The 22,033-nt window shown below is 42.7% G+C and overlaps 1 protein-coding gene across 2 annotated transcripts in view; it reads right to left on the bottom strand.

Moving 5' to 3' along the window:
- The window catches only part of SMPD3 (sphingomyelin phosphodiesterase 3), a 319,999-nt gene that overhangs the window by 53,841 nt on the left and 244,125 nt on the right, over positions 1 to 22,033 (bottom strand). For both annotated transcript variants that reach the window (XM_073605458.1, XM_073605459.1), the window contains one exon: positions 15,018 to 16,599. In XM_073605458.1, the coding sequence (XP_073461559.1) occupies positions 15,018 to 16,346 (1,329 nt within the window). In that variant the 5' untranslated portion in view covers positions 16,347 to 16,599. The remainder of the gene's footprint in view (positions 1 to 15,017; positions 16,600 to 22,033) is intronic.

Genomic DNA, 22,033 nt, shown 5'->3' with positions numbered 1-22,033 from the left:
GATGAGGTGGCACTGATGGGCACTGATGATGGGCACTGATAGGTGGCACTGGTATGCAGCACTGATGGGCACTCATAGGTGGCACCGATGGGCACTCATAGGCGGCACTGATGGGCACTCATAGGTGGCATTGATGGGTACTTATGGGTGGCACTGATGGGTACTTATGGGTGGCACTGATAGGTGGCACAGATGGGCGCTGATAGGTGGGCACTGGTGGGCACGGATGGGCACTGATAGGTGGCACAGATGGACACTGACGGGTGGCACTGTTGACACTGATTGGTGGCACTGATCACATTGATGGGTGGCATTGCTGGACATCCCTGATTTAACATGGTGCCAGTCAGGGTCCATTTGTGGGCACTGATTGGCACAGATTGGGCACATGTGGATGGCCATGGGGTACATACCTGGCCATCCACATGTTGCCCGGCTCCCTGGTGGTCCTGGCGGCTTCCCTGTTGGTCCAGTGCGGGCATCCGAGGGGGGGCTACGCTGATAAATAATCAGCGCAGACCCCCCTGCCAGGAGAGCTGCCGATCGCCTCTCCTCTACTCGCGTCTGTCAGACGCGAGTGAGGAAAAGCTGATCATCGACTCTTCCTATTGACATCGTGATCAGCCGTGATTGGACACGGCTGATCACGTGGTAAAGAGCCTCCGCCGGAGGCTCTTTACCAAGGTCGGTGGAGCGGTGTGTCAGACTGACACACCGCTCCACCGATCGCCGCGATGCGCGCCCCCGTGGGCGCGTGGTGGCATGTTATCCTGCTGGACGTCATATGACGCCCAGTCAGGATAACTGAACCACCGCCCGGCCGTCATCTGCTATGGGCCGGGCGGGAAGTGGTTAAGCAGACTTCTGGGAAAATTGATGAACCGATTACACAAGCAGGAAATTATGTTTTTGGGGAATGGTCAGTACACATTCAGTGTACAGAACAACTCTATGTAACCCTATTGCATTTATAAAAAATTACAGCGGCTGCAGATTGAAAAGGAAAGGTCATTTTTAATAACATTCAATTACAATATGACTTGTATCGCAACTGTGCACGCTATATTATTTTTTCTTTATTTGCTATTTTTTTCCCCTCGAAAGTGGAGTTACCCATTAAAAGCTCAGTATACACTAGTAGAATTTAGTTCCACATTTTACATTGTATGAGCATTGCAAGAACATTTGCTTGTTTTTCTAATTATTAGTGGGGTCAAATCAACATTCATTTTTCACCGCAGTGACGAGAAAATTTGAAGGAGCAGGGTAGAAAATTTCTCTTGAATATACTAATTTCTAACAGTGCAGATTGGTGGTTTTCATTTGGTAAAGTCCATTCATTCTAAAATTGATGTTAAAAGCAAGCAAAGGCTTTTAACCGACACTGGAATTTTCAGAGAATTTTCCTAAGAATTTTTGTATGAATTTTACTAATGTATACCCGTATACCCAACTTAATCCACCAGTTAGTGAATGTTGGAAGGCAACATGGTTTAATATCATATTTCTGGTATTTAATTCCCTGGTTGATACAGGCTGATGGCCCCAAGTTGGAATGTAACAAGTTGCACATCAAAGCTTTGTAGAGATCAGGCCTTCATCAAGGCTCCGGACCATCTGTTGTTATAACGCAAACTTGAAAGGGACCATAGCTGACAGAATGATTGATGAATGTCCTGCTACAGAAGATCAAAAGATCAAAGGCATTGAAGATTGACCAGGATACATAGACATGGACAATGCTGCCCCTAGAGACCAATACAGCAGGACGGACAGTAATATAGTATATTGGGGAGGACTGCCCTATAAGTATGTGATTCATCAAAAGTCTAGATGGGATGGCAATGGGGTTGAATCTGGATGGTGTATGATTGAAATATAAAGGACTGAACAAGTTAGAGAGCTATCCCTCTCGACCCTTTTTCACTCTTGGTTCAAGCCTGGTGGCTCTCTGAGCCGCATTGCTTTCTCTCTTTGCCATCTGAGCCCAGCCTGACGATACAAAGCCTCGAGGAAAACATTGTGATAAGTATATTTGATATTCTTGTATTATGTGTTCTGTTGGTATATGTTTGTAATATCTTTCTTTCTCTAGTATTTTCATGTTAGCGTTTCCTATTTTCTTGGGAAATAAATAAGACTTTGTTTTATTAAGCAGCGTACTTGGTTTCATAGCTAACTGTATTATTGTGATATCAACGATAACATGTGATCAGAGTTTTAATAGATTAGCTAACTATAGGAATAGACAAGTTAATACATAGGTGCAATAAATAGAGGGGCTCCGTAATCCCCTTCGAATAATATTTATTGTACCAATTACTTCAGTGAAGGATGGAAAAAAGCTTACGACTTTTAAAACATTGCAGCATTGGCAGCTTCCATGTACTTATTCTGATGGGCCTTGAGGAGAAAAGCCCTTTGATAATCGTGAAACAAATTAAATAAGTGTGCTGTAATTCTATGGGGCATTTTCTTTAATGATCTATAATTCGCTCCAGATGGATCAAAGCATATATTTCGTTGGTTGTGATGAAATTATCTGTTTTGTATAAGAACTAGCCTGCTCTGTTCCTGTTTTTTCCTAAAGCACTGACAATCACAAAGATAACGGAAATACTTTAAAATAGCTGACCACTCACACTCCCACGTCACCTTGATGCTATATGCCACACATTAAACACCTAGAGCTTGAACTTCCTTTCAGGCACGTCTCTTCCCTTTTTAGAGAGGCAAATCAATCAATGAGCAGGTGGGCTTCGCACAGCAGTCACCGTGGGATATCTGCCTGAAGAATTAAAGGACCTTAACATGACGCACATCTGAGACTCCCTCCAGAGTCTCTCAGGATATATTTACAAAGATGGGCTTGCGGATTCTGGCTTGAAGTTAAGACTGGAACTCAACTCACACTAAATATTAGATTAGGAATTTCATTGTAATTCATTTGTCTACAGTGGTCAATTTACTAGTAAAGCCTAAAATAATATTTTTTATCAGCCTTCTATTTGAATGTCACTTTGAAAACTTTACAACCCTAGAGGACACATAGTATAATGCCATCTTCCCACGAATCCAGATTCAGTGGTATCGGTGTGGTTTACCTGTGTTCCTGTGCAGTGGCCAAAACACCCAAGACAATACCATTAATAATAATAAGCAATAATAATAATCAAACAGATGCGTTTATTTAAAGGCAACCTCTACCTCAGAAGCAGTTGGCCGGGAGTCTTTATCAGACTGGCCAGATGGGTCAGCCTTATCTTGCTTCTAGGAAGTTGCTATGGCAAGTTGGCATATCAGAAGCAGAAAGTGGATGTTTTAACTCTGTCCAAACTGACTGTGTGGATCTCTATTCAATAATGTTCAGGTACTGAGCTAATCAAACAACTAAGTCCTTTAAAGGGTACCTCTGCCTCAAAAGCAGCCGGCCAAACAGGCTTCATCAGATTAGCCAGGGGTGCCATTCTGCCAGCAGAAAAACAATATCCTTTGCAGAGGCCCTGGGACAGCGAATGGATCTGGACATAAAGAAGGTTCATACTACTATTAAGTAGTGTTTTGTGACCTGCGGTTGAGCTCACTTCGGTAGCCAGACTGTCAGGATCCCAGACAAGATGAAAGCAGAGCTCTGGCCAGTGATAAACTCTCTATGATAGCTGATCCTAGAGTGAAAAGAAAGTAGCCAGTGATGCAGTTCAGCCACTGTGGATACAAGACTGTGTGCTGTTTATTTGGTAGTCCGTTGTGGTCAGTTAACCCTTATGGCTCATCCCACAAGTATCACATACCGCTTTTAAGTCAGAGTGGTGACTGTTCAAGTCGGATCTGGTGATATCTAGAAGGGGGATTAATCCCCTATGTTAATCGCCAATGACCAGAGGATAGCCAAAAGGCAAGGTAACAAAGATTGAATAACAGGTTAAACCTCGGAAAACTATACAGGAGAATAAAGAATCAACAATCATCTTTATTTGTCTGCCTAAACCCAAGTCTACCCAAGTCGCCCAGTAGGGTCAGCTGACAGAATTATATGTAAATTTAAGCTAAGGATTCAGGGGTCTTGTGCATTAAGGACGGCATTGGAATTTTCATTCCTCTCCTCCAACTCATTGCATTCTCTCCATGACGCATTAGAGCACAAGGGTTATGACTGCATGTTCTTTAGTCAAATTAAGACTTGGTCAACAAGCAGAAGGATTAGGATCCAAAACAGCATATGGCATAGTTGCAATCAATCTCTCCAGCCATCAGTAGGGCTTAGCTTCCACAAATTGTACCCCATGATTTCCAAGGAGTACCGTTCATAGCGGTGCGACTTCAAATCGCAGCAACTTCAAAGTAGTCCCTGCACTACTTTGATCCCACTTTGATGCGACTTGGGGCCATGCACCTCCAGAATACACAGGCATTGCTTCAAGTCAGTTGCAGCAAAATTGCTCGACTTTAAGGTCGCAATAGCGGAAACCTAGGCTGATTGTAGATTGTCTTTAGACCTAGCAGGTGTGTGTGTGTATACTGTATACACACTTCGAGAGTTCACTACGAGTTCATCTGACAGACTGTGGCCTTTCCAAAAACTCCAGGCATTTCCCAGGATATTGGGTCCAGTAGTGGCCGTCTTGCGGGAACAAGGACTTCTCGTGAGCTTTGTATGGGTAACAGCCTGGCGCAATGTCTTCCAGGTCCTGGGAAAAAAGTTCTAGTTCAGACTCTGATCAAATTGGGAGGAGCCATCATCAAGAGACCAACTAGTCTCATTACAGCAATGACCTACCTGGAAGCAGTTCTGAATCTCTGAAGAATATAGTAGAGTTACTCTCAGAGAGAGCAACAGTATAAGTATCTCACTTGAACAAATTATAGCTCTTTCCCATTGGTTGGATCCCAGGGTCGCAAAAGGGTAAAGAAGTAGCCTGTAGTAACCCATATGGAGGCCCAAGGGAAGGATGACAACTGTATTAGCTGGTTTTGTAGTAAGGGAAGACTTGCTTCCTGCACCAGGAACAGTGACACCACAGAGGAGACAAGTCCCTTTTGGGGAGGTAGGTAAGCTAGCTAATCTTTCAGCTTATCAGCTACTAGGCATACCAATCATCACAATCTATTACTTGTCGGTTTTTGATACCAATGGAGGACAAGGTGTCCAAAGTCAGAGTTGCAGTGGTCGCAGACTGAAGTCCTTCCGAAAACGCAACAAAGAGAGCCTCAGCTATGCTGCAAAGACTCAGAAAAATGGGGAAGTCCTATCTTCGCTGTCGAGAAGGAATGCAAGACTAGTCAACTTCTTTCAGAGGTATCTCCCAGTCAGGTCTGCCAGCCCTTTAGGTTCGGGTTTTCTAGAACTTCCTGCCAGATGGCGTAAGGTACAAAGCCGTTGGATGGTCTCCACACCAACAAGCCAGTCAAGGGATCGGCAACAAATAAGGCTATCAGGATATTGATCTGACAGTAACCTTGGTGGCTTCCCAGAGGTTGAAGCAGTGAAACTACTGACATCCAGCTGGGTCTGCAGATTAGCCAATATGTATATTGAACAAACCTAATAGTCTCCAGGATCCTTATCCGGAGTTGTTCAGTGGTGATAAGGACAATAATTGCCCGGTGCTTGCAGGCCATGATATCCGCGGGTACAGTCTCAGATCCAAGAACCTCCTATTCTCCTTCCTGAGATCCAACACTTCATACAGCATGGCCAACGGTATCTTCCAAATTCAGACAAGTTATATCTAGATGCTGGAGACCAAGAAGTGAAGGCTTACCCGGAGGTCTCACTTTAAGTGTTTGAAATCTTATGGAGGTCAGGGTGCCTACTCCAAACTTCAAGTACATTAGATCCGAGGAAACCCTACAGAATTTAAGGGATGGAATCCTCTGTTCCCTGCTGTAAGGATTGAATTGTATACAAGTAAGCCTAAAGACGGCATTAAAGGATAGATGAGGGTCGGTCGTGTCCTCACTCTCTGGGATCCAGTAACTGTTGCATATCTTGTCAAACCAATTCCGAAAGACCTGGGCAGATTGTTCTTTCCCCCCTGGGGTCTTCCAAATAGTGTGGGACACATTGTCTCACTCTCCATTCAGAGGGATAAGACATCCTCAATATAGCCAGTAACACTGAAGAAGTATTTTGTATGGCTAATAGGTCTAGAAGGATCTCAGATATCAAGTGTCAAGCCATAAACTACCTTGTAGCTGAAATTATTAGGCAAAATGGCTCTAGTCTCTTCCTCCGCACTATACAGAGGTCTGCACCTTTGCATCTGGGTTAGAACATCATCCTTCTGGCATATCCAAACTAAAGTGTTTGAAGTACCACAAGCATTAGAAATAGATTCAAGGTTGAAGAGAGGCATAGAATTGGCCCTTCTTCAAGGAGAAAACAATAGGCTCTTCAGGCCTAACGGTATCAGAAGAAGACAATCGATGTCCATTAAAGACAATCGCAGTGGTGCGGATCAAGTTAGTCAAGGTGCTTAGATGGCTAGGACAAATCCATCAATTGAGGGCAGAGATCGCTTTCTCAGATGGATTGCGCATCCATGGACGGAACTCCAAAGGAGTCCCTCCAGAACTAATATGTAAACTACGACCTGGTCTACATTCAACACGTTGGGGGCCCATTTTTGTGGACCCAGCGCTCTTAGCTACAATACATTTCAGTCATTAGTGGGGATAGATCTAATCCTCAACACTTATTTTTTGGGGGGTTCTCTTAGTTTCCATGACTTTATCATAAATGTTGCCATATTTGCTGATTACATATGAACAATTACATATATGATTTTCTATTATTTTTCAATCTGTGTTATTTTTTCTATAAAGTATTTTATTAGGATGGTATGGTTTATTAGAGTATAGTATTAATTCGTTTTATTTGGTATTAATTGGTCATTTTATTTGTTGTTATTGTGATTTTGTGTTGTTTTCGTTGAATGTAACTGTATCTTAATCATTTCCCTTTGGGATTAATAATGTATTCTGAATTTGAATAAAATCTATGCTGTATTAGGAGGCTTATTTACCGCTTAATTCAATTATTATGTTCAGGACTAAAAACATTTAAAACATTCAACTAACACATTAAATCGTATAAAATAATTTCAGTATGGTAAACAATTAGGTGATGCACTGTTCTCCATTGGATCTGGGGAGTAATGTATTACTATGCTGTGAATAAACTTTATTTCACCCTCCTATTATTTTGGGCTATTTACAACACACACACACGGACACACATACAACTGATAAGGTATAGTGAGGACACCTCCCCTCCATCTGCTGCCCTTTGCAGATTAATGGATTTTCCATTAGAAGCAGTCACAAAGCCAGTGGAGCTGGGCTTTATTATTATGTTTATATATGTTATATGAAATGCTTATTTGTAAAATTAATAATAAAAAAATGGTAAATCATTTTTATTAACTTACACATATTAGGCCTCTTGCATATGGGAGTAAATGTTTTTTACTGATCTGAACACAGATGCATTGTTGCCTATTGAACAGTTGCGTAAAGATCAGTAATACAGCAATGAGTACAGAGGCGTAAAATAAAAATAGAAAACGTTACATTTGAGTGCAGTCATTTATGTGCATACGTGTGTATATGCATGTACAATATGTATATTAGGGTTGCCACCTATCCAGTTTTCTCTCAGAAAGTCTAGTTTTGGAATGATGTGTTTGGGGTTTCATCTGCCCCAGACCTGGACACATCATTCACACCGGACTGCACTGAAAGTGACACCTCTAAAAGCACCCCCCAGCACATATCCTACCCCCCAAAGCGCCCCCAGCACATATCCGACCCCCCCACACCCATCTTGCACTAGCCCTCTCCCCTCCCAAAGCACCCCCCCAGCACATATCTGACCCCTCCTTGCTAGCTCTAGTTCTCTCCCCTCCGTAAGCGTCCCCCTAGCACATATCTCACCACCCCCACTAGCACAAGTCCTCTCCCCTCCTAAAGCATCCCCAAGCTCATATCCAAGCCACCACCCCCCTTGCTAGCTCTAGCTCTCTCCCCTCCCAAAGCATACCCCTGGCACATATCTGACCCCCCCGCTAGCACGAGTTCTCTCCCCTCCCAATGTGCCCCCCCAGCACACATCCAAGCCCCCTTGCTAGCTCTAACCCTCTCCCCTCCCAAAGCATCCCTGAGCACACATCCAAACCCCTGTAAGCACTAGCCCTCTCCCCTCCCAAAGACTTGCCCCAGCACATATCTAACTCCCCCCACCCCCTGCTAGCAGTAGCCCTCTCCCCAGGACATATCTGACCCCTGCATTTTGTACATTAAATATTTCTGCCCCCCTTCATTCCATGCATAGCACTCAAAATTCAGCCACACGCACTGTTTGCTGCAGCGCGCTATGTGCCACATTACTACCACCAAAAGTGTCCCAGGTCCTTTACAATCTTATAACGTATACCCCCCCCCCAAAAAAAATGCCGCTGCTAATGTGTTCGGGTTTGGCTTGAAGAAAAGGTGGCAATCCTAATGTGTACATGTACTGCAATGCTAACAACTGGAAGAGGATGAAGAAGGATTTTACTATGTATACACACGCGCATGTTTACGCAAGGTCTTCAAGGAACATTTTACTCAGGATCTTTCTGTCAACAAGATCCTGAGTATAAACATCTGTAAATGATTACGACTGTGCAAGTATCATATGCAGGAATGGAACCTTTTCCTTTAAGTATGCCTGATAGTATATTGCACTATCATATTTTATTGCCAATACCATTTATTTTTGGAAAGATAAGCATTTCAAATGCACAAAAATGACATTATAATAAAATGAAGGTAATAGTAACAGACAAATGCTCTCAGCTTCAGTAGAGTGAAGGACAAAAAAAGATTTATCTGTTCAGTTAGCAGTGACCCCTAAATGCATATAAAAAAAGGCTACTAAATTTAGCATTATTCAAAGTTAGTGCATCCCCAGTTGTGTATGGCAGATACACATACTCAAAGGCCTCACACACTATTATTTAAAGAAGAAAAAATACATGCAAACATACAACAAGGGAACTTTCATAACCAATCACATTTTCAAAAGCCATTGCTTTGTACCTTTTCCTGACACCAGCCCTCACTCTACCTCCCTAGTCTAAAAGTCCAGTCAAATACTAACTATACTTAAACCTGCTCCCACACCCTTCTAAATTTTATTCTAACTACCCTGTAAAGGAAAGATGTCTATATTTACCTATTCTGAGGGTGCTCCAGTCTGGTCACATGACCGGCTCCCAGTGGCAGCTTCAGTGTGGAGGAGTGACAGCCAACAATGGATGCCCTATAGCAGTGATGGCAAACCTTGGCACCCCAGATGTTTTGAAACTACATTTCCCATGATGCTCAAGCACTTTGCAGTGTAGTTGAGCATCATGGGAAATGTAGTTCCAAAACGTCTAGGGTGCCAAGGTTCACCATCACTGCTATAGGGCATCCATTGTTGGTAAGTATAGTTGGTATAGTAGTAGCCCTGTAGTAAGCCTATGGGTGTCGTCATCGTCCAGGCTCTGCAGCTGTTGTCAGCGATCTCTGCTTTTCACTCAAGCTGGATGCTGGGAGATCATGTGACCAGACTGGAGCACCTTTAGAATAGGTAAGTATAAGCATCTTTTCTTTACAGGGTAGGTAGAATAGGCTTAGAATGGGGATAGGGGCAGGTTTAAGTATAGTTAAGATTTGACTGGACTTCTACTTTAAACTGACCTGTTTCTGATCCAGCAAGATATTGTTAATAAAGTCCCACAGTCACTTGTCCAAATCTTCTGAGCACTTCTATTCAATCCTATGTGGAGTTTGAAATCACCAGAGCATGGCCTACAAACACTCCATATGAACGAATGAGAGGGTAAACTGCATAGGGAGGCCCAGGTTGGAGGAATTTGACAACGGGCTATGTAACCTCATTGGCAATATCTTGCTGGATCAGAGATAGAACAGTATAAAGCTGGCAAAAGGTGGGTGTTAGGACCCATAATGGCAATGTACATATTCGCCAGCACACCAGGGATCTTCAGTTATCGTCCAAAGGTTTTTTTTTTTTTGTCAGGCATGTGATGTGTCACATGCCTGACGAAAGAGGTCCTGCATGGCTCCAAAACATTGCACTTGTCTTTGTGATGTGATCTTTCTGCAATAAAAACCTTTGGACGATAACTGAAGATCCCTGGTGTGCTGGTGAATATGTACATTGACTTTGTTTATCCGGTATCCAGCTGGTAATCGCTGCAGTACCCATTACTGATGAGCCTTGTTTCCAGGAAGGTGTGCGATAGGAATATTGACAAGACAGGACCCATAATGGTTCTTTCTACATCTTAAAGGGTCAGGTCATCTAAAAATGATATTCATTCCTTTCACTGCCAGTTCCATTTTTGTTTTTTTTCACACATATTAAAAAAATCTTTATAGGCCCGAAGAATAGTTAAAACTCCCAAACATGATACATTTTCTAAAAGGAGACACCCTGGAGAATAACATGGTGGAAGTTCCAATTTTGTATCTCACACGATATTTGCGCAACAGTCTATCAAATCAAATTTTCTGTAAAAATATTCTACATTTAATTTTAGGGGACACAAATGCAATTTTTTGTCTAAACTATAAAAAAAAAGGTTGAACCGAGCAAATAGATACCCAACATTTCAAGCTTTAAACTTGGGCATGACTGCAAATTGACAAAAAACTTTAGTCTCCTATATTTTCCATAGGTGAAACTTTAAAAGTCCCTACAGATAATCAGTTTAGAGGTTACCGTGAATATTGCCATGCATGGCAATATATAACATATGTATCACAAGTGACGTTTTCATACGCAGATGCCCCCGAAAGCTGCTTTACATTTGTGTGTACGTGGGGGTGGGCTGAACATTTTTTTTTTCCAAATAACAGTTTATTTTATTTTGTTATCAATTTTTACATTACAAAAAGAGGTGTAATGAAAAAAAAAAAAAAGTACAATTCGTGATATAAGTCAATTTTACAAGCATACATAGAATATTTCCTCTAGTGTATTCTGAAGAATTTGCGGTTACTTGTCTTGAACATTTTTTTAAGGGGGATTAGGAATAGGGTGTAACTTTATTTTTATTTTTTTAAGACTGGGTTCACATTTAATTCGCATGCGGCTCACAGCAGGGGTTCGGTGCGTCCCTGTTCACCTTTTCAGGGACAAATCGGGCCCAAATTTTTTTCCCTGAATTCGGACCTAAAACAGGGCCAAAGACGCACAGGACCCCTGTGCAATCCGCTCTGCAGCCGCCCCGGAGATGTGCTCAATTGCGAGCCGGTCACGCGAATTGGATGCGGGAAAATCGGCATCCAATTCGCATAAGTGTGAACCCAGCCTCAAAGATTGGTTCTCTTTAATGAGACATCAGAGGTTTGTCTCACCTGCCTTCCATTCCATATAAAGTTTGAAACTTGGGTACAAATATTTTGCTCAATTATGTGTCTTAAAATGATTATAGTGCCTCTCTTGTTCTTTTTTACTCATGATCTAAAACATTTTTCTTAATACTTTTTTATAATACAGACAGGTACTTTTCATACTCAACAGACAGCTTGTTCTTTGGCTGCCACGAAAAATGAAATGATGGTTAAAATCAAAATGGTACATTGAAAATAATAGGGATGATCAATGATGCTCATAAGATAATGCTCTATGGAAAGATTTGATATATGGGTCTATTAACCTTCACCTTCATAAATTGAGAAAATGAATGTATTCAGATCTAATTAAGAGGCACATGCATCAACATAAAGACCTATTTGTATCTGTCTATTCCACTTACGCAGTATAGGATGGCGTCCCACTGTCTAGGTGCTGCAAGCCATACACAGAGCAATGGTTATGTATTTCAACATAAATAATATGACATGATCGCTTGGTAGCCCAGGGCCTGCATGCAGCACTTTAAGCCTACCCCTGGGCTATTCTGGCCGGTGCTTGCAGCTTGGCATACAGAGAAGGCTTGGATAAAATACATTAAGGCACATCTGTCATTTAGTAATAGGTATAATGCTGTAATGGAGGAGGACAGAAAAGGGAATGCTGTGCTTGGCTCGGTGAATCTGTGAAGGGTGTACTATAAAGAGATTTCATGTTTTACTGGTAGATTTCCTCATACTTTCCTGAACCTCTTGATAGTTAAAAACATCAAAGTCTCCTCCAGCACATTTTTCATGCTATCACTTGTGCCCTGTACACAGGGGCAGACTTTTCGGCAACAAAGGTCCGACAGTCTTTCCGACGGACTTTCGATGGACTATTGACGGACTTTCTAATGAACGGACTTGCCTACACATGATCACACCAAAGTCCAACGGATTCGTACGTGATGACATACGACTGGACTAAAATAAGGAAGTCGTAGCCAGTAGCGAATAGCTGCCCTAGCGTCGATTTTCGTCCGTCGGACTAGCATACAGACGAGTGGATTTTTCGACCGGACTCAAGTCCGTCGGACAAATGTTCCAAATCTAAAGTTCATCAGATTTTCGACCGAAAAAGTCCGCTGCAGGTCTGATGGAGCCCACTCACGGTCGGATTGTCTGCCGGATTTGGTCCGTCGGACCAGTCCGGTCGAAAAGTCCACTCGTGTGTACGCGGCATTACTGTAATTTAGCAGAATTTACAATTTCCATTTTGCCTTTGGTAAATCATCACTAAACACAAGAAACATTTCACCATGCCTGTCGTCTGTCACACACCAGAAATAAACTTTCACAACTTTAGGATGGGTTTGAGGCTGCAGATAACAATAACAAAAGTGTGTAATTTGTCACAGCTATTACAAAGTGGCAGTTTTGAAATACTTGTATAGTTTGAAAACACAATATAAAGTGGAATTCATATTTAAGGGCAACCTGTCAGGACAAAGCTGTGGAAACTGCCATTGCTGACTTGTTTTTAGGGAAACATGCTTCAGGGCCATCATCCTCATCTGTGCTCCAGTACTTTGTGGGCCGACATATATACAGTATCTCAAAAAGTGAGTACACCCCTCACATTTTTGAAATAATTTTATTATATATTTTCATGTGACAACACTGAAGAAATGACACTTTGCTACAATGTAAAGTAGTGAGTGTACAGCTTGTATAACAGTGCATATTTGCTGTCCCCTCAAAATAACTCAACACACAGCCAATAATGTCTAAATCGCTGACAACAAAAGTGAGTACACCCCTAAGTGAAAATGTCCAAATTGGGCCCAAAGTGTCAATATTTTGTGTGACCACCATTATTTTCCAGCACTGCCTTAACCCTCTTGGGCATGGGGTTCAGCAGAGCTTCACAGGTTGCCACTGAAGTCCTCTTCCACTCCTCCATGACATCACAGATCTGGTGGATGTTAGCGACCTTGCGCTCCTCCACCTTCCATTTGAGGATGCCCCACAGATGCTCAATAGGGTTTAGGTTTGGAGACATGCTTGGCCACTCCATCACTTTTACCCTCAGCTTCTTTAGCAAGGCAGTGGTCGTCCTGGAGTTGTATTTGAGGTCGTTATGTGGGAATACTGCCCTGCGGCCCAATCTCTGAAGGGAGGGGATCATGCTCTGCTTCAGTATGTCACAGTCAAGTGTCATTTCTTCAGTGTTGTCACATGAAAAGATATAATGAAATATTTACAAAAATTTGAGGGGTGTACTCACTTTTGTGAGATACTGTATATATTGATACGCATATGCTTGTTCCAGCTCAGTGGCTTACCACTAGTCAGCAATGACAACTCCCACATTGCTATTCTGACAGATTACCTATAAGTACTGACTGATACATGCTGTTTGAATATTACCAAGGCATCACTAGGAGATTAGGTAAAAGATAATTAGGACTGGCTGGTAACTTGTAACCTTGGAAAGAGAAATTATGCATAAGTAATAAAACTGTTATTTTCCACCGTCAGCTAATGCGTCTGTCTTCCAGAACATCAACGTCAAAAACACCTAACTCCAACACTGGAAATCACAATATCCCCAACTGCCTGAGACTGGCGCTCCTGGATAAACCATGGAAGGACTGATCCATATTAGCCAGGATAATATAACCTGATTTTTAAAAATCTGCACCAGGTGGCACCTCTACAAATACTCTGCCGCATACAATTACATAATGCATCTTCCACCCTAGTTTAGCATTCTTCATCAGCCAACCCCTTCTCACTCCATGCTAAAAGAAACAACATTCACTCACAGCGGTGCTCAACTAACCACAACCCAGAACATGGCTATGAAAAATAAGTGAAGGCAAGCTTGGAAGTTTGGGGTCTTCCTCACTGGGGAAGTCCTGTCCCTCCCGTCCTTCTAGCCTCACCTCAACTTCTTTACCACCCGTACCCCATACCATACTATCCTAACATTTTGGAGAACATACATTTCACCCCCTCTCCCCATTTCCCATAACCTTTTTCTCTTGGACACCTAATAATCGCCCCACACTACCACTTATCTCTCTCCCATCCCTTCTTCTTACCACCCCATCCTAACCCTACATTAAAAGTCCTTCCACCTCATTCTTGGACAGCACCCCGACTTCCCCTTGCAGACATTTGCATACACTTTACACTGTCCCTCACCCCTGGGTTTGCTCCACCTGCAAGACCAGTAAGAAGGAAGCTCAGGGGGAGTGAATGACCTAAGTTTGCTTTCACCCTGTGTGAGAAACACTCCAATGAACTTGTACCTCAACCGCAAAGTCTTCTTCAGCTCTTCTCTAGGACCTCAGAACTGTTTTCCCTAATCTGCTTCATCCCTATGTACTCATTATTGTCAGTCTCTGTACTCTGTTACTCAATGTACTGCTTTGTTGCCCTTGTAAAATGTCCTTTTTTCAACAAAGTAAGTTTGGAAACATAAACTGCTAACTCCATAAACTATGCACTCAATGATGCCATGCCAATGTGCACATATAAAAGAGGCGAGGTCTCATTGTGTGGGAAGAGGAACATAATGTCCCATATACATATCTATACATACATAAACATAAACTCACCTTTACAAACAGAGCTCCCTTGGCGGCCAGCGCATCTATTCCTCTCCCATTGGGATAACAGTGATAGGTAGCGTCCAGTATGGGGTATCGACTGGCGATCATGAGCCCACTGTTTAGGAACTTAAAGCCACAGCAGCCATGGCAGCTATATACCCCTACGTCATACAGAATGTATTCAAAATAGTAGTGTAGTTGTTCTTTCAACTTCTCTGCAGCTCGTTTGTCGAATACTTCCTGCAGGCACAGGAAGTCCAGGTTGGCTGGGAAGAAGGCAGATATTTCATGATCTAAGATATCGTCTGTATGCTTTTTTTTGCGGGCTGCAGCTTTCTTAATGATGGACGCCTTGTATAGAAGTTTGTTGTTAATGCCACTTTGGTCAATGGTTCCATCTGCCACCCTGCCCTTGACTAAAGACTCACGCGAGGTGGTACAGCTGTCCAGGCTCCCACCATCCCCCTCCCTGTGCTTGTGGTTAGGGTTTGGGCTTTTCTGGAAGTCTGGCTCTGTGTCAGCCAAGCATGCCACATTCACATGCCCAACCATGGCATCAGGATCAGAGTCCGATATGTGACCGCTGTCCTCCCCACTTATGCGGATAATACATGGACTGTCTTCCCCATCCCCCATGTCCCCTCCATTCTTCCCATCCCGACCCTCTTCACTGCTGTTTTCCCCAGAATTATCTCCTTTGTATTCCATGGATGTTGTTCTCTTCATGCCCATGTTGACTGCTCGTTGGGGAACATCTGTCCCATGTGGAGACACAAGACTACTGAAGCTTGCAGCACTGATTGAGGTGTTGGTAGGAGAATCTATGTAAATCTTGATTTGAGGTCTACTGGCTCCATTTCTTATTCTTCTTCCAATCTCCTTAGCCCGTGCCTGAGTATTAAAGAGGTTTGTAAACCTTGCAAGTGAATCAGGCAACAAGCAGACATTGGCAGATCCAAAGCAGAAACTCTTACAACTTCCTGTTGCTCTCCATTCAGTCAGCAAGTTGGCTCCACTAGCCCTGGCCTTATCATGCAGGCGGGAATAGATGTAAGGTCTACGGACGGCTTGAAGAGGTGACCATACCAGGAAGCCAATAAGCGCAAAGGGAAGAGAGGAGACTAGCAAGGCCAAGTAAATTGGAGTAGTGATGATAATGCAAAGTGCCTGGAAGTAACAAGGGTCATCAGATCTCTGACGCTTTTCATAGGTGGTCGGCAAGAAGGAGGCCAGGAGGCGATCTCCAAGCCAGAAACAAGGGAAAATCAATGCCCAGGACAGGGAGTGGAGGCATGAGAGGAAGCTACTGGGAAAGGGGGAAGTGTGCAAAACCATCTCAGCTCAGTGGTGTCCTCTTCATGGGAGCTTCTGCATGATGTCACTAGTTTATTAATCACAATGAAGATCCAGGAGGCAGGATCCACCTCTAAGCCCCCTCCCAAAGGGAGAAATTCACAGTTCCAAAAATATCACCTTGACATATCACCAGAGAAGCCGGAATATCTATGAGCAGGATGCACTTGAGATGTGTGCGGTGTCATTGTATTCTCATTGTTTCATACAAATCTTCATACCGAGGTCAAAAAGCCTACAGAAGGAAAAAGAAAAAGGTTTCATTTAGTAATGTAGAAATATGCCTTACTGTAAAGATGAACAATTCAATAATTTTATAATTATACATTATGTACTTTTGTTTTCAGCCTTCAAGGTAAACTATCATTACACAATCATTACATGTATTACATATAACAGTTGTACTTTGGAGTCATGCTGGTAATCTCCTAGTGGCATTTGTATAAATAGGCTGTAAGGGGGGATTCCTACAGAGGCTAAAATATAAGATGTCTCAAAGACAGAACTTTTGATTCAAGATCCTGTATGAGCATAATGGAGCAAGACTGGTAATATATAAACAAGAACAGGTTTTTAATGTGCTAGAAAAATGAAGGTTGACATAACCATGTGACCAACTGTTTTTATTTTTTTGTTAACTAAAATTTACAATGATAAAAAAATAAAGCATATTGAAAGCTACTTTTATTGGAGAGTAGGGAATGGTTAAAACCCCAGTCTGTTTTTTTTTTTTTTTGGCAACTTTGTCCTATTGGAGAGAATTACCTTCGCTTTTTGTTCCATTGGCACATCAGGTAGTGAAAGAAAACTCTTCAAAGTGAGAGGGAGAAAGTTGACCTAAGGCAATTGTCAATAAAACATGGAACCTACTATAAATATAAGTATCACTTTTATACTCAGGTTATTGGTCATCCTGGAAGAAAAATAGGGATTTGTCTGCAGTAAAGGCCCCCACCACAAATTAGTCCATAAAAGAAAATAAAGTTAAAGATGGCTAGCTGTGAAGTCGGAAAGGTCATCCCTTCTGCCTTCCTGGCTATTCGATAACGCAGCTAGCAAGGAGACGGCTCCTTTGACAGACACCACTTTTCTTTGTCTCCAATCACTTGCCCAAGACAAGCATCCCACAAGGAATGCAGGCGGGGGGGGGGGGGGGGGGGGGGGGGCTTCTGAGCTAAAATGTTACAGGTAAGCGGGCTTGGAGATAGAGAAAAGTGCCTTTTGTCCAAGCAGCTGTTCCTTTGCTGGGTGCATATCAGGTGGCTGTGGGGAGAGGAGGGACACCTCTGTCTTGACTTTACAGTCAGCCTTAGACAGCATTCAGGACATATCACAAAGTTCTACATTTGTCCTTTGGGGAACAGAACACCTTAATATAAATAGAAGTGAGATTTCTTTAAATGCAACTTACAGTAGCAAACCCAAAGTGAATGACATTCAATTTGATAAAAAGCAAGGAGTATGAACAACTGCCCCTTTTTTCTACACTAAGGCCTCAACCTCTTGCCATCCACATAGCGCTTATGTGTGGCAGCAGAAAGTGCTTTAAAGTCCACACATAGCACATATGTATCCATGGATGGCCAGTGTTTCTGTACTGAGAGCATGGTCACTGCTCGTACCCAGCACAGTGACTGAGCTGTCACACAGGCCGCTTCCGCACTCTAGTAATGACCGGGAGCCAGTGGGACCGACTCCTGATCATGTGACCACTGTGACAGACAATCATGGTGGTCACATTATTTGGCAGTCCTTCCCACCCTCAGGGTGTAAACCCCCAGGTAAAGGGCTGGACGGGAAAGAGTTACCCTTTTTTCATCCTCTATTGCATCTCAGTGCTACTTATCTGCAGCCTTTTGTTGTCTGCATGCATGTACTCCAGCAGCAGCAAGTTGTTTTCAGGGTCTGTTTCCTGATGCGATAACAGCATAACAACTGTCCCTGATTTCGAGGGACTGTCCCTGATTTTGAGCAATGTCCCTCTGTCCCTCATTCCTCCTCATTTGTCCCTCATATTGGTCTGATCTATATAGATGTATATAAAATGCACTTTTTATCTATCAAAAAGTGTTTTCCAACGCTAAACCTTTCATCTGATTTCTAAATTGCTGCATTTGTAAAAGGAATAGTAGTGGTAAAAAAGCACTAGTGGGTTTAACCAATCTTGTTATTTTGTATAATTCTCCATTAAGGGGGTGTGGCGGGGGGTGTCCTATGCCTCCATACTTTTGCTGATAGGTGTTCCTCATTCCCAGATCAAAAAGTTGGGAGGTATGGATAACAGTGAACCATTCCTGTGTAATATATGTTGAAATAGCCACTATAGCCTCATTGGGAACAGGGTGACAATGTCTGAGTGCTATTGGGTGACAGGAACAGATGTTGTCACCCTATAACAGGAGGTGCCTGATGGGAACATCCAGTTATTATTTTAATGAAAGCTGCAAATTCAACATATTAAAAATGACGTTTGAAATCACTATAGCCTTTGCATGGTATGACAGTAGGTTGCCAAGTAAAAAAAAAAAAAAAAAAAAAACAGTAGAAGCCACATGATCAGAAATCAAAGGCAGGGGCAGGAACAGAAGGCAGTACTGAGACACTTTTTACTTGCTTTGCACTCCTACATCACCATTCTAGAACTGCCTGCTGATCACCCAAAAGTATCATAGCGTGGAAGAGATGTTTCTATCACATAAACATAAAGTGTTTTCTCCCTGGGACTTCATTAACTTTCTTTTTTAGCCGGGAGCCATTTATCTTTCCCAAGACAGAACAATAACCATTATTTCCTGTGACAACTCCACTGAGAAGAAGAAGTACAGATCAATTGTGCACCTTCAGTCTGCCAGTGTTTGGTGGAGTCTGCTCCCGGAGGCCATGACTCTGTTACAGCGGAGCTGCCTGTGTGCGGGAACAGAGATTTATTGGTGCTCTCTGCAAATATCTATCAATCTCTACAGACGCTGTGTAAAGTCCACTATCCCAGCCTCCTGACAGCTTGATTCTCCATTTATTTTCTAGTTAATGCGATTCTGATCGTTAAGATACAAAATACAGCACAATTTAAATTACTTTATATATTCATGGAAAACTAAGGGTCTCATCAAAAAAGAGGATACTGTTTTCACTCCCCCCCATATATCCCCCAATGCCTTTATTTTCCGCTGGTTTATCCACAAAAAAAAATACTCATGTGTGGTGGATTTAACGGTATGTTCACCCGGTCCTGCCCCGCCATCCTCTTCTCTGATGTCATCAGGAGCCGGCTGTCCATTTCCAGGTTCTTGCAGCTGGCCCCTTGATGAAGCACATGAGTCACCAGGAAGTCAGGTGCAAGAACCAGGAAGAAACAGCTAGCCCTCTGATTAGGTGTTGCACACACTGTAGAGAACCCCAAGGCCTCCTGAGATGGGTGACATGGGTATCCCTGGAGGTTGCAGGCAACTGAATAAGTCATTCTCACCTAGGTGGGAATCCAGGAACAGAAGGGATGTATTTCTTATAAAGGCACTAACATTTTTTTTAAATGTCAGATTATGAGAGGAGGGGGTAGGTGTAGAATGACAGAAAGTGGATGGGGAAGGTGAAGGTTCACTTTAAAAATGAGGAGCTGTTAAATTCACTGCAGTGCCTTGAAAAAGTATTCATACCCCTTGAAATTTTACACATTTTGTCATGTTACAACCAAAAACATAACTGTATTTTATTGGGATTTTATGTGATAGACCAACACAAAGTGGCTCATAGTTGTGAAATGGAAGGAAAATGGTTTTTCATTTTTTTTACAAATAAATATGTGAAAAGTGTGGTGTACATTTGTATTCAGCCCCCGAGTTGATACTTTGTAGAAACACCTTTTGCTGCAATTTCAACTGCAAGTCTTTTTGGGGATGTTTCTACCAGCTTTGCACATCTAGAGAGTGACATTTTTGTCCATTCTTCTTTGCAAAATAGCTCATGCTCTGTCAGATTGGATGGAGAGTGTCTGTGAACAGCAATTTTCAAGTCTTACCACAGATTCTCAACTGGATTTAGGTCTAGACTTTGACTGGGCCATTCTAACACATGAATATGCTTTGATCTACACCATTCCATTGTATCTCTGGCTGTATGTTTAGCGTTGTTGTCCTGCTGGAAGGTGGATCTCCGCCCCAGTCTCAAGTCTTTTGCAGACTGTAACAGGTTTTCTTCTAAGATTGCCCTGTATTTGGCTCCACCCCATCTTCCGATCAACTCTGACCAGCTTCCCTGTCCCTGCTGAAGAAAAGCATGCCCACAACATGATGTTGCCACCACCATGTTTCACAGTGGGGATTGTGTGTTCAGGGTGATGTGCAATATTAGTGTTCTGCCACACATAGCGTTTTGCTTTTAGGTCAAAAAGTTTAGTTTTGGTCTCATCTGACCAGAGCACCTACTTCTACATGTTTGCTGTGTCCCCCACATGCCTTCTCGCAAACTGCAAACGTGACTTCTTATGGCTTTCTTTCAACAATGGCTTTCTTCTTGCCACTCTTCCATAAAGGCCAGACTTGTTGAGCGCACAACTAATAGTTGTCCTGTGGACAGATTCTCCCACCTGAGCTGTGGATCTCTGCAGCTCCTCCAGAGTTACCATGGGCCTCTTGGCCGCTTCTTTGAAAAATGCTCTACTTGCCCGGCCTGTCAGTTTAGGTGGACGGCCATGTCTTGGTAGGTTTGCCCTACTCTTTCCATTTTCAGATGATGGATTGAACAGTGCTCTGTGAGATGCTCAAAGCTTGGGATATTTCTTTATAACCTAACCCTGCTTTAAACTTCTCCACAACTTTATCCACTTAAGGACTGCCCCATGTATATTTATTGCGGCAGGTCGGCCCTTAAGCGCAAAATCACATACCTTTACGTGATTATCGTGCACGGCTCTGGGGCGCGTGCCACCAGAGTCGTGCTCCCGCTGTGATTGGACACAGCGGGAGCTAATCAGTGGGTCCCACGGCCGCGATGGCCGCTGGCCACCCACGATCGCTCGCTGGAGAGACAGAAGGACGGTCTGCCTATGTAAACAAGGCAGATCGTCCTTCTGTCAGACAAGACAGAAGACAGACAGACTGCTAATGAGAAACACAGATGTCTCTCTTCCTCGAGTGCATCCGTCCCCCACACAGTAAGAAAACACTCATAGGGAATACAGGTAACGCTTTGATTGCCCCTGATGTTAACCCCTTCCCTGCCAGTGTCATTTATACAGTGTGAGTGCATTTTTTTAGCACTGATCACTGTATTAGTGTCACTGGTCACCAAAAAGTGTCACTAAGTGTCAGATTTGTCCGCCACAATGTCACAGTCCCGCTAAAAATCACTGATCACCGCCATTACTAGTAAAAACTAAAAATATAAAAAGTCCCTAAATCTATCCTATAGTTTGTAGACGCTATAACTTTTGCGCAAACCAATCACTATATGCCTATTGGGATTTTTTTACCAAAAATATGTAGCAGAATACAAATTGGCCTAAATTGATGAAGAAATTAGATTTTTTTAAAATTCTTATTGAGAATGTTTTATAGCAGAAAGCAAAAAATATTGTTTATTTTTTTTTCAAAATTGTCAGTTTTTTTTGTTTGTGATCCGAATTCAAACCCCAATAGGTGTGAGAATGAATAGTGGCGCTAACATGAAAAATA

The sequence above is a fragment of the Aquarana catesbeiana genome, linkage group LG11, assembly GCF_042186555.1.
Source record: "Aquarana catesbeiana isolate 2022-GZ linkage group LG11, ASM4218655v1, whole genome shotgun sequence".
In the NCBI taxonomy this organism is placed as follows: Eukaryota; Metazoa; Chordata; class Amphibia; order Anura; family Ranidae; genus Aquarana; species Aquarana catesbeiana.
The sequence above is the reverse complement of the archived record's forward strand: the minus strand, read 5'-3'. Positions and strand labels throughout refer to the sequence as shown.